General features: G+C 30.5%; 1 protein-coding gene and 1 long non-coding RNA gene across 4 annotated transcripts in view; one reads left to right on the top strand and one right to left on the bottom strand.

The window, feature by feature from the left end:
- Positions 1 to 13,485, top strand: part of LOC121117837 (uncharacterized) — a 90,819-nt gene that overhangs the window by 43,947 nt on the left and 33,387 nt on the right. The window lies entirely within an intron of this gene.
- LOC121117835 (uncharacterized) lies at positions 3,279 to 4,438 on the bottom strand. Its single transcript, XM_040712346.2, has 2 exons — positions 4,133 to 4,438; positions 3,279 to 3,820 (listed from the first exon to the last, which is right to left on the bottom strand). The coding sequence occupies exons 1-2, from the start codon at positions 4,381 to 4,383 to the stop codon at positions 3,424 to 3,426; spliced, it is 648 nt and encodes a 215-aa protein (XP_040568280.1). The 5' UTR covers positions 4,384 to 4,438; the 3' UTR covers positions 3,279 to 3,423.

Here is a 13,485-nt window from a genome sequence, read left to right on the forward strand (position 1 = left end):
ATTGAAAGTAGTAATTTATGTGTTGTTTTATATAATAATATTAAAAATTCAATTATTAAAAATAATCTTTATTATGCAATAACTATCAAACACAACCAACAAGAAATATCAACTATTTATATATTTTAGCTTATAAAAACTATATTATTTAATTATAACAAATGCTCATCAATATATTAAAAAACAAATTTCCTTATTTGGTTAGTGACTCTAACCTTATAACTCTAAACTCTATCGTTTGTTATAAGTATGCAAATTTCAAATTAGTTGGATTCTGAATTGATTTTAACTTTCTTTAAATATTGATGAGCAAATAACTATATGAGGTTCGAGCAAGCAATAAATTCACCAGTCACAGTGTTTATTATTTCAGATGAAAATTTCAAAAACACTAAATCTGTAATGTAATAATGATCTTAATAAAATATTTTAAATTAAGGAGCTCACAAATACCATAATCTGTTAACCTTCAGGACTAGATTTTTCATTTTTCCTTAAGCTTTAATTCTATATCTGTAATATCGAACTTATATCATTAGGATATTATCAATTGCCTCATAAAATATATTGATTGGAGGCTTATACCGAGTCAATGAGGAGATCAACTGTTGAGGAAACGACGAAAGGAGTTGCCATTTGAGCGTTTCGTTTTCAAAGGTTTTGGAGTCGTGGCCAAAGGATGAAAGTAAGATTTGAACTGAATGGGATAAAGAAAATAACTCTAGAGGAGTCATTGACAGACCTATTTCATTTGTGGGGAGGGAAATCATCACATTGTCCTACAAGGAAATCCCTATCGCCTTTATATGTGTAGAATATGATTTTTATATCTCCATTAGGTTATGCTGATAACTCTTCCTAGAAAAACCTTAACGTATTTTATAATTTAGATAGATATCGTAGATATAATCCTATATGTTGACGTTGTAGTATGTAAATTTGGAAAACTTGTGTACTAACGATCCTGAAATGTATCCAGTAACATAGATTATTATATCGCTCCTTGATGAATTTGAAGATCAGAAAGGGCCATCCAAATTAATCACAGATCAGATTGGTGTATCTCATCTTCTTCTCATTAAAGTCCTTCCCTAAGAAAGGGGATATCTTCCACCATTATAAAGAAATATACTTGATGCTGTTCAGGAACTGATTCCTTTACTTTTTACGAGTTACACATATGTAATTAATGGGATTATTAAAAGTTCTAGGTATCACAGCGGTAATAAACAATGTCCTTTTAATAACTAACTAAAAGTTGATATTCAGAGGTTGCGTAGATAGTGATCATCTATATAGTATAGTAATTCATGATCTATCTGCAATTTAATGTGGAATAATCCAAATTGATTTATGATTCGTTTTGCTCTGTTGCAAGTTGGTTATATATTGTAGTTCTTCTAGAAGAGTTCTGCAAGTTTCCTCCTCTCCCTTTCCTCAAAAAGTGCTTATAAAATATGATGTTAACTATTTATAAAGACTAAAACAACCTATTGAGAGATCCATTACAATCTGCTTAATTTAACGTTGATAGAGGTAAAAAGTTATATACAGCATTTATATATAAAGAACTATTTTGTATTTTTTCCTCATTATCTTATACTTGTCAATTTAAAATAACATTATATTATCAAAGAAAGTAGATCATGTTAGTTCATAACTTTTTTCTTTTATCATATTTATTAGCTCTTGCATCATCTTTATTCGATAAAAGAGGTATTAAATGTAAAAAAAAAAAAAAATTATGTTTTTGTTTGTTTGTTCGTATATATGATATTTATCTATTTCTATATAAAGCCATTTTAGCCTCTTTGAGTAGGTCACATACCTGAAAAAAGAAAAATATTTTTTTATATTCCTTTTTTGAATTACTTTAGCCTAATGGCTAAAGTAGTTTATGGTACAAGTTTTTCTTGAGATAGGAAGTTTATTTATGGCATGAGCAGAAATAAAAAGCTAAAAATAAATTAATGTTAATAAATTAGTAGACTAGTAAATTCTAAGCATTTTTTAGCGTGAGAGTTTTGTTGTTGCGGGCAATTTAAACAGTATTTTTGTAACTTCTTAAGCTGTTGTCTTTATTCTTTCATTCTTAAGGAGAGAATATTAAAGTATAAAGTGTAATCACTAGTGTGTCTACTAATGAATGAAGGAGAGTAACGTTGAGGGATTATAAGTGTAAGTCCTTGTTGGACTCTAGAGTAGAATTGATAACAAAAACTAAGTAATTCATTTTATATCCTTGTTTGACGCAGAGTGATACAAGACAATTTGAGTAAACTCTCAGGTAATTAAATGGAACGTCATGATAGCTAAGCTGCTCTCTTATCAATTATTATTTAAATCGTCAGGGTTACAATGTTATTTTTCGGTTTTTCTTTTACATAACAAAAATGTTTACGATTTGCAACCCTACTTATTAGAGACTAGAAGGAGTAGTAAAAGCACCTGAAATATTATTATACTAAATATATGGAGGGTGTATAAGTGCGCATTAAAAAAATTTTATGCATCCAAATAAACGAGCTTTCTAAATTTTTATTCTAAAATTTAGTTAAAATAAGGCTAAGTAATTTAAACATTACACCTTTTTCATTGTATATCATCTCTCCTTACAGTGATTCCTATCTAGATACAATGGAGGAAACTTCCGAAGGTCTTCTCTTGATTCTTTCCACAGAAATCTCGTCCCATATCTTCTTTGAGATAATTTCAAATTTATGGGGAGTAAATTGAACTTCCTCTCGACAACCCTCCCCCTTAATAGTCAAGAACGTTGAGATCATGGATTCTCTTTCCTTCCTTTATCTTACCGTAGATGCTGTGATAAGGTATCGGGGGACTCTTAGGAAGCTCTTCAGGCCAATGTCTTCATTCACAGCATTCCTTATTCTGCCCTCACTGACCTTCATATTTTTAGGGTTGATTCGGTCAGACTTTAATTTTTTCTTCAAACTGGCACTGAATTAGAAATCTCTTTTTCTGCTTTGCTACCAAATCAAATTTAGCTCAGAAAACTGTCCAAAGTGTTGTTGGCCTTATAAGTACTTTAAACAATATTTAGAAAAACATCTACAATCTTAACAATGTCCTTTTTCGAAATTCCTATATGAAGGAGGTCTGAGATTCTTCTTTGGTTTCCTTACTGCTCTAGCATAACTCACAATCGAAAATAATGCTTAATATAATAATTAAGAAGACAGTTTTATCTTTACATATAATTACAATTTAACCAGTTACGATTTATAAAACTAGAAAAAAAAACTCTAAAATATTTTTTAACGAGTGCTTTTGCACCCTCTATATTTATGTACAAATTTAAATATAATCTACAAAAACTTGACTTTACAATACGACTAGCTGAGAAGCTCCTTGGAATAAATTTGATGATATTATGTACAGTTGAAATAAAATCATGTCACCTTAACTTTCATATGATATGGGAATGTTTCTTTCCCCATCTTCTCCAGGAGGAACTTTAGTTTTTTCAGCACAAATTACAAGTACTCCATCAGCTGATAAATTGGAGTGAAGAGTATCCACCTTCACATTCTTTGGTAGAGGATATCTTTTCATAAACTCTCTAGCAACGATCCCCTTACTCTCGTTATCTTTCTTTTCTTCCTGTCGTGCTTGAATACTCAACACTCTATCCTTGATATTTACTTGGATGTCTTCTGGTTTAAAATTATAAGTATTCAAACTAATTTCAAATTTGTCGTCATCATTTTTGAAGCTAATTAGACGTTCATTCTGATCTATCAACTGTTGATGTCTTTTGAACATATTTTCATGTCTTATGAACTCATATGTGGACCAACTATAATAATATGAAAGTTAATAATTAATTATTGGAAAAAATATCTATGAATGACTGAATATGAGTGCATTGTGAACTCGTTTTTCCTTTCTCTCAACCCCCCCCCCCAAACTAAAGGCTATTTTTACTATTAGTAGATATTTGTGAAATAAAAGAGGATTTAAAAAAACAAAAACAATTGTTTAATGATTGTCCACAGAAATTAAAAGAATTTTATTGTTTCCAAAATTAATTTTTTTTTTGTTAACATAAATTTATTTCATGGATAGAGTATTCCGTGTGAGGTAATGGAATGGGTTATATATTTAATACCTTGAATTGGATGGCCCAATATGGAAGTTAAAATATGGATGCTTTGAAAAGAGAGACGGATCATTGTACAAGGAGTTTGTATGGAAGAAGCCATGATGGAATGGGATTTCTCGACAGAGTCTATTGAACATAAAGGAAGAGTCGCTCATCATTTGATTTTGAAGGTAATCAAATCCCTTCCATGAAGAAAGATCTCTACTAAAGGAATCCCGAATTATAGTTGGTACAAGTCCTTGTCGTTCCACTATCATGCTCTTAATTATTATGTATCTTCCTCTTCTTTTTCTTAAGGAAATGTGAATTCAATTTTAAATTGTACGTGAATTTATATGTCGTTTGCCCGCTTCAAAAGGGTGGAAAAAAAGAAAATTCGAGAGCGATTGTTACATACATATTATATATGTACATACTTATTTAAATATCATCTAATAGGAATCCTAAGAATCTTAGGCTAACACCTTTCTATTGTAAGGGCTTCCCAAATCACTTTAGCATAAAATATTATTTCCAATGAATAAATATTGTTCGTTTATGCATTATTATCATTTTTTAAATATAAAGTAGAAGCTAATGTCCTAAATTTCTTGAAAAATAATCACTCTTTGAAACTGTCAAGAAGGATAATTCATCTTTCTAAGCAACATTATAGATAATTAGCTTTAAAGAATAAAATAGGTATGCACAAATTAAGCAAATACTCTCAATACACTCTCTTCAAGGTTATATTTGATTAGCTATAATTAAACATATTTATACGTCCAAAAGCTCAATACATCAATATATTAACAAAAACACTCTATCCATGAAATAAATTTATGTTAACAAAAAAAATAATTAATTTTGGAAACAATAAAATTCTTTTAATTTCTGTGGACAATCATTACACAATTGTTTTTGTTTTTTTAAATAATATGTATTATTTCATTTTTTACATTCCTTATGGTTTTTATGCCTGTTTCAAACTGAAAATTGCCTCAAAATCAAAATCATGGAACTTTCAATCTTTGGAGTAAAGGGTTATATATTTTTCTTTTATGAGTACAATAACAAATAAGAATATAATAAGGACTAATTATATTGTGTTCAATAATTCTAATTTACAGAATTAAGAAAAAAATCGTCATTCTTGCATTTTTTTACCGCAAATTTTAATATTAACTATTATTTTTCAGAAAAAAATTAAATAACAAATTATGCACTAAATATATATAAATAGAAGGATCTGTTACTCAAGCAGGAAATAAGGGATGGGGGGAGTGTGAAAGGACGGTAATAGACTTCAATGTATTCAGAATTCCAGGAATAAATAATAAACTGCCTCGTGTTAGAGACATAGTTGTTGATATTGATGCAAGTAGTTATTAAACAAAAAGGACTAATATTCAAATTACATTTAATAAAAATTTGTTTAATGGTTGGAAAAAGAGAATAAAAAAAAACTTCATGAGGCAGTACCATTATTACAGAGGTGGGGGAGGGCACTAAGAGTCCAAACTTTCATCAACTGATACATAATCATAAATAAAGAATGCCTTCTAAAACCGACCGTGTCTGTGACTACTAAGGGATGTAATAATTAGTGTTGTGTCGGGCCTTATTTATTTGTTCTTTTATTAAGACCGGTCTTTAAGATTTTTATTTCTTAGGAACGATCAAATCGAGTTACATAACTCAAATAAGTGGCATTTCGCTGGTCTACTGTAAAAACATACTAACTGGCAAAACATACAAAAATGTGTTTAAAAACTTTTTGGAAGCAACCATCTTTGGATACACATATTTCAGAAGCAGTAATGTGCTATGAAATTTTTAATTGCGAAACCATGCAATGTGGCCTTTACAATCCTATATACAATGAATTGCTCTTGGATTTGGGGGAGCAGCCAGTTTTTTTAATATATTTTCAAAATGTTATAAATCCTTTGTCGAGTGATAAACCCCATTAAATGCCGTGCACTTTCTGCAGACCTATTTTCTTTAATATGAAGCTCAATAAAAGCGTGCCTAATATCTTAATCATGACAGATCGAGATTAACTAATCTACCGATTATTAATACTAAACGATCAGGATTGAATCCAGCTTTTTTTGGCAATGAAGAGTTTAGAATTCATTGTACAAATAAAAGGAAAGGTAGTGTAAGCAGAAAAGTTGACTAAGAAAAGAATTGTGATGTAACTAAGTGTTTAGCTTCGCTGCCAAATAAATATTTAGAAAGGACAGCAGGATGCAATATGTAGCAAGTCTTGGAGACGAAGTAAAACAAAAAAATCCTTATTTGAAAAAACTACCACGGAAAAACCATAAAATTAACGCCAACTTACGGACTTTAAAGGGAGGTCGTCCGTAACCGGGTGTTACGGATCCCCTTGTTTCTGATTCCTAGATCCAAGTATGTCAGCCTTTCTACCTCTCCACCATGTATCTCCAAAGCAGGGATTATGGGTTCTTCAAGAACAAAGACTGGCGAAGAAACCCAAGTTGACGTAAAAAGCAGTTATTCCTGTTGATAGGAAAGACAAAGCATGTGCCCAACTAAGTTATATTCCTATAGTGGAATCTCTTTCTGCCAGAGGGGCTAATAAGAGAGGCTCTGGCGATAGCTCATTGTCAGTCTCCAAACTTTACAAGTTATATCGGGAGTGGTGCATTGCCGGGGCCATATAGTGTGTTGCAGAGTAATTCTACACTGAAATAATAAATTAAGAAACTAATCTGCGATTTCATCAGCCAAAAGAAAGATAGGTGTTACAAGTGCATGATGTACATGACCAAAAAGGAACACTAAAGGTATGCCAGACGAAGAAAGTAAGACATTAACTAAACATGAGAAAAGAAAAGCTACACGAGTGGATTTGACAGTTTCTACATGGAAGCTCCAAGTTCCAAGTTTATAAACTGAGATAAATTCTATATAAGAGTTTTTTTATCCTTATGTACACTTTATTATGCCATTTAAACCATATAAGACAGTTTAGCACTTAATTTTAGGTATTTTCCTTTCAAAAAGGTATTGGTAAATGCATCTTATACATTTGGTATTTATAAAAGGTATAAATTATAAAAAACTGACAATCTAGTGTCAAGGGGATACTAATAATGATAGCAAAATTTTAATATCCCAGCTTCAAGATAGGCGAACATATAGTCACTTGTTATATATTGAAAGTTAAATATATCAGTTCAATCTTTAGTCCAGATACCACTTTTTTGTACTGGGTTAACATTTTTTTGTTAATTTTTAGGGAAAAGGATGACTTTTTAGCGGAGAATTACGCTCTATTGAGTGTCCATTCTGGTTTAAAATAAATTGTATTTTCTAAAAAAAAACACACATTAAATTGTGTGGTTTAAAAGAAATTAATGATCTTATCTCTAAAAATATCCATTCAAGTTAGTTAATTTCCAAAGAATCATCCTAGTCAGGGCCATGCACTGACTTCAGAAATAGTGACGTCAGAGAAAATCTTAATTTCCATATACCACCTACAACTAGATTTGATTTTTTTTTTTTTCTCTAAAGACACTTTTTTTATTCTAGTCTTTGTATGTTGTATTTTCAAGTGTATAAAATTCATTAACATTACGGAAATGTTCATTATGTCAATTGAAGCCCTGTTTTTATAAGTTTAACTCAATTTTGAAGTTGGTGCATGTGTGAGCAAACTATGTACATATATAAAAATGCAGAAAAAAACTTTACTTAAATCATAATTATTATTATAGATTATTTACATTTTATTTAATTTTGTGCTTAAAACATTTTTTTTTAATTCACACAAATATTTACATGTATATACAGAGATGAATATTATATGTCCCACTGGTATTTTATGGAAGTAAAAACAAATCCTACTCCCTATATAAGAAAAGCATAGGCAAGAATTACTGTGATGTATATTTTTCATTCAAATCTGAATCCAAATAAGGACTTGCACATACAACTCCCTACAAAATCATCATTGTTACTTAGCTTCTTTCATAAGCACACGCAAATGTTCAATCCAACTCCGTGTATATCATTGGTGTATAGGTAGTAGAAATGGTTAGTAGGGTGTCAATAATTACATTTTTTTTTTTAGATAAGGAAGTCGTTAGGTTAAGAAATAGTTCTTAAGTGTACAAAAAACATTTCTGAAAAGTTTAAACAGTTATGAAAAATATTTAAAGGTAGCTTATTGGCCATAAAGTTTTGAAAATTTGCATTTTTTAAAGAAAATACTAGGTATTTCCTTAAATACTGTCCATATAGTTTAAATTAAAGCTTCTTTTAAAGAATAATAAATGGAGCTTTAACAATTTACAACAAAATATATTTTAGGACTATTTAAAAAAATAAATATTTACCTCTCCAAAATAACGTCAATTGAACTTGATTGAAATTTAGATTATTACCCCTCTTTTATTTCTTTAGCATATCGCAACCCAACTATTGGACTGATGAATATCAAATTTTACAACTACGGTAAATTTACATTAAATTTTAATAACTATGGCCTTAGTGATCTTTTTACTAACTTTTCACTGAAAAATACAATTTTAATTCAATTTTGAAACATAAAACTAGCAAAAACAAACCTAAGTCATCCAAGTCGAAAATGATAGTAAACAATATATCATTTGAAAACGATTTTATTTTTTCTTCTTTATCGAAGCACATAAATAAATACATATTACCACCATTATTTACAATTGATAAATGAGAAAATAATTTTAATTATTAATGTCATATAATTATGCTTTATATATAAATAGATATATTTAGTAATTCAAAAAAGGACTTCCGTCTCACTAAGTTGTGAAATGTGTTAAACGAAATTCATTTTTTCCTATATAAATGTGTCGTGTATTTGAACCAATGGATGATGAAGTAATAGACGTTAAACTACATCTGCGCAATGACTGATACTTCCATTAAATGAGATAACATCCATCGAGTAAGACACAAGAACCTTTTTTAAAGAGATGAGACATCATGGATATCCCTATGTTATAAAAAGATATGAATTCAATTGAACTAGATCTATGTAACCGGATGTTCTGTGAAACAGATGCATTCAAAACTTCCTCATTATCTTATAAGTAATTAATTTGATGACTAAAGTTTATCACATGAATTATTTTCACAAAAAAGTGCTAAATCATTTTATTTCTTCCTCCTTTGCTTCCTTTGAAGTAGTAAGAATAAAGAAGATTTCGTGGCGCTTCTTATTCTATCTTGTTTAGATATTATTGAATTATATTATTCAATAATTGTTGTTGAGAAGGTTTCAGTACATTGATAAGTGGGAAAAGAAGTAGAAAAATAGACAGCTGAAAGTAAAGTACAGTGCAAATTTTTTTGTTGCTAAGTTAAGGCTCTGATATATGTACATCATGTACAGGGTGGTCTATTAATAGAGTCCCATAAAAAATTATGTTAATCACTGAGTACAATTTATAATATGCATTAATACTTTTTAAAGTTTTAATATTGTCCTACAGCTGACCAATAATTTATTAAATGTGTTTAGCTAATCCTTGCTCTAAACAACTTAGAGGGAACGCCGGGTCACTGAGTTGCAGCTTGTATGACTAACGGAAATTAGAGCTCTCCCTTTTGACCACAACCTATATTACAAAGTCAAGGGGGTTAAGATAAAATGATGAGAGTCAAGCAAGTATTGTACCAAAAGTACTCGTAATTGTTTTGCATCATTATTGTACTTCATTTGCAGTGTCGACTGGGAGCTCATCCTGCTATCTGAAGACGTCTGAAGCTGCCACAGACTTGCTGGATGTAATCGGCGTCCATGGAGGCCCAGGCCTTATTGACAGCAGCCTTTAAGGCATTTATGTTCTTGTGTCGTTTTTTGCAGGCCTTGGTCTCCACGTGCGCCTAGATAGAGAAGTGTAGTGGGTTCAGATCTGGGCTCTGAGGGGGCCAGTAGTCCTTAGGCCAAAAGTTCATGTTGTCCTTGAGCCACTCCTGAGCTTTTTTGGAAGCGTGGGCGGGTGCTCCATCTTGTTGAAAAACCCAAGGGGAGTTACTGACTATGGATTTGATCCACGGAAGGACCTTGGACGCCAGAATCTTCACATAATCCTCCGCTGTTAATCTGTAGCCAGTTTCATGGCCTTCCCGTTGGAAGCCACGAGACCCAACATCATCACCGAAGTAGGGTGTTTTGTTGTTGCCACATAGCGGTGCTTATCTTTCACATCTCCAAAGCTCACAACACGGTCATTGTACCTGTTGGAAACAGGATCGACCGTAAAAGTTTTCTCATCTGAAAAAATGATGATGCGTCCAGATGAGGTCTTGATATCATTCAAGATTTTCTTGGCACGCTCAAGTCTGACTTCTCGCTGACGTTCAGTTAGCAGAGGGCGTTCAGTACGCCTCATAGACTTTCCTCCAGCCCATTTCAATGCCCTTGAAACAGTTGATCTCGACGTTCCCATCTTTCTGGTCATGAACACTGCCTTTACTTGCCTTGTTGAGACAGTGGGCTTCCTGCCAGCCCCAGGGGGATGCTTGAGATCACCCCCAGCCTCCAAGCCCTTGGAAACGTTGTAAATTGTCTTCAACGAGGCCCCAACTTGTTCCTTAATGTTGTTATGAGGCACTCCCGCTCGGAGGAGGGCTGCAATTTCGATCCTCTTTATTTCCTGATTGGACATGGTCTCACGTGTGGAAGTTGTTACGCTCTCACAAGAAGGACTTTTGTTTATTTTAACGGTAAAAATACGATACAATCAGATTGGTTGCCACAAAACCTCTAAAAAAGTATATTTACATCATCGGTAAATAATTTTGCACAGCCCGGTATATAAAATATATAATAATAAACTGAATTTTTCCTTATTATTTATTTGTTTTTCAATTCTAAATTTTAGCCTAAAGCAGAAGGGAAAATAGAAAAGAAAAATTTGAAAAGACAAACTTAATAATAGAGAATGATGTTGCAAGAATTAAACTAATTTAATATTTGCACTACTTATTAAATTAAACAAAAAGCTTGGCATTTTTTATTCTTTTGTGTATCAGTTGTGCTATATATACATATATAGAAAAGCATTAAATTTATAAAAGAAAGGAAAAAAAGACACATTGATGGAAAAAATGCGTGCATCATTTTATGTTGGTTAAATTATTTCATCATGTCATTTTTATAAAGAATTATTAAGTTCTAAAAACATATAGAGGCTTAAACATTGATACTCATATCCAAAACCAAATGATCTTAATGAGATAGTTTTGACTGAATTCATACCATGCAAAAAAGGTGCATCAACTAAAAATTGCAATTGTTCTGATTTTCATGTTAAGTTTGATAACAATAACATTGTACTTAAATTTGTTGTTTTGAAAAATTATAATGGGCATGAACAAGGTAAAAGAATATATTGTCCACAAGGTGGTGTGACAGGATTTAGTTGTTTTTTTTTTTTTTTTTTTGGGGGGGGGCGGATGCGGCATAAATAATTTAAAGAGGTTATTCCTTTTTAATTTATAATTCTTGTTCCCCATTTACAATTTTGAATTTATTAACAATAAATATATTAAATGATATCATTTTGCATGAAGCTGTATTATTTTGCTGCAAACTCTTGATTGTTTATTAACAAACTTATATAAGTAAGCAACGATTTTACAAATTTTTGATTTTTAAATTAAAAGTCCATTACTTATGACGTCATTTTTAGTATTGATTTTATTGTTTATTCAATGTGATTTCTTTACACTATGTAAACTTCTCTTTTTGCCATTAGTTATTATTATAGATATTCTAATAAAATTAGATTTTTAGAAAAAAAGTGTGGTGATTTTAAATCTGGAAAAAATAAAAAATATTTCTATTTTCTTAGATTTTTATTTTATCTTTTTAAATATCTTGTAGGACTTTTAAAATTTGTTTAATTGGATGTAAATTTTTATTAAGAGATAAGAAATCAAACTACTAAAATAGGAAATAACACTTCTACCTTCGTATTCTCTTATGGAGCTGTTATTTTTAGTTGGATCAACAAGAAAATAATTACATTATGCCTTGATATCAAATAAAGATTAACTGTAAAAATACATTGGTTAAAATTTTAGATATAAAAAAAATGCAAACGAAAAAATAAAGTATTTATGTTTCAAAAATAATTGGATCTAGGATGATTAATTTTCGGAATAGTGTCATCGGAAAATTCCCATCCAGAAAATTGCTGTCAGTACGGGATTTGTGCAAGATAATCGTGGTCTACCACTTCAAGGAACCCCACATAGAATCACTTATACTCTAAGTCGAGAGGTTACGCAGCATAAACTTGGGGCCTTGAGGCAGACTTAAAACCACCACCACTGCTTCAAGAAAATAAATAAATCATCCTAATTTACAATACTATGACATCTCTTAAGGCCACCGTCTATGTTCAACGATTTGTAGATGTGAAAACTATCTACGGATCCTTTAATTTGTCAGTCCTACCAAGAGATGGGACAGATAAATTAACCACTAAATACGAAATATATTTGCTGTTAATTTTTCACGGCAGGCGATTTTCTATTTATTTGATTTAAATTAGGAATTTTTGTCCTTCACAAATTATGGGGTTCAAAATTATATTAAATATTTAAAAAATGATCGGAGAAAGGCTGATTGAACTTAATTATATATCAAGTATAATTTTGAAAGAGGAAGACTTTTCATAAAACTCCGTACTGTATGAACAGCTTAAATTTGGAGCACATTAGTTTCTAAAGCGTAAGTACGAACTTACTTACTAGAAATAGTAATCAAAATAAGTAATCTATTGTGTAGTATTTTACTTACAGTTGAGTTGACAAGGAATGACGTAATTCCCAATCCCTAATCAATTTTTTTTATAATTACATACATCTATGCATACATCACTTTATATCATAAATTTCCAAATATGTTAGCTTTATATATAAAAAGAAATTGTTAATTAGAAACATAGCTTTTACATGCGTATGTACGTATATATTATATACGTCTGCATTAAACCATGACTTAATAAAAAGGTTTTTTTTTCATTAGGGAGTTGGAATATACTTTAAAAATATATGTATATATAGTATTATTATGAAAACATTTATTATACATATTTTGTCTTCAAGTTCATATTCATTAAAAATTTTTGATTCGATCTGAAATGATTTTTCTTTACCAAATTTTTACAACGAAACCATAGTTGATCTGAATTAGTTTTATGTTATAAATGTATTGGTTTTCTAGAGCGAAACTCAACACTAGCATTTATGTACAAATGTATGTGGATTGTCAACAAAAGATTAATCTAAAAATGATTTTTTATTTTTTTTTCAAAATTTAGTGTAGATTGCATTCGTATTTTTCGATG

This window comes from Lepeophtheirus salmonis, chromosome 5, assembly GCF_016086655.4.
Source record: "Lepeophtheirus salmonis chromosome 5, UVic_Lsal_1.4, whole genome shotgun sequence".
Classification (NCBI taxonomy): domain Eukaryota; kingdom Metazoa; phylum Arthropoda; class Copepoda; order Siphonostomatoida; family Caligidae; genus Lepeophtheirus; species Lepeophtheirus salmonis.

What these genes read in the sequence shown, in the direction of transcription:
- LOC121117835 (XM_040712346.2), bottom strand. Translation starts at nt 4,383, where the DNA reads ATGATAGTGGAACGACAAGGACTTGTACCAACTATAATTCGGGATTCC. An exon ending in ATTGGGCCATCCAATTCAAG is followed by an intron (nt 3,821 to 4,132) that starts GTATTAAATATA and finishes ATATTATTATAG; the next exon opens with TTGGTCCACATATGAGTTCA.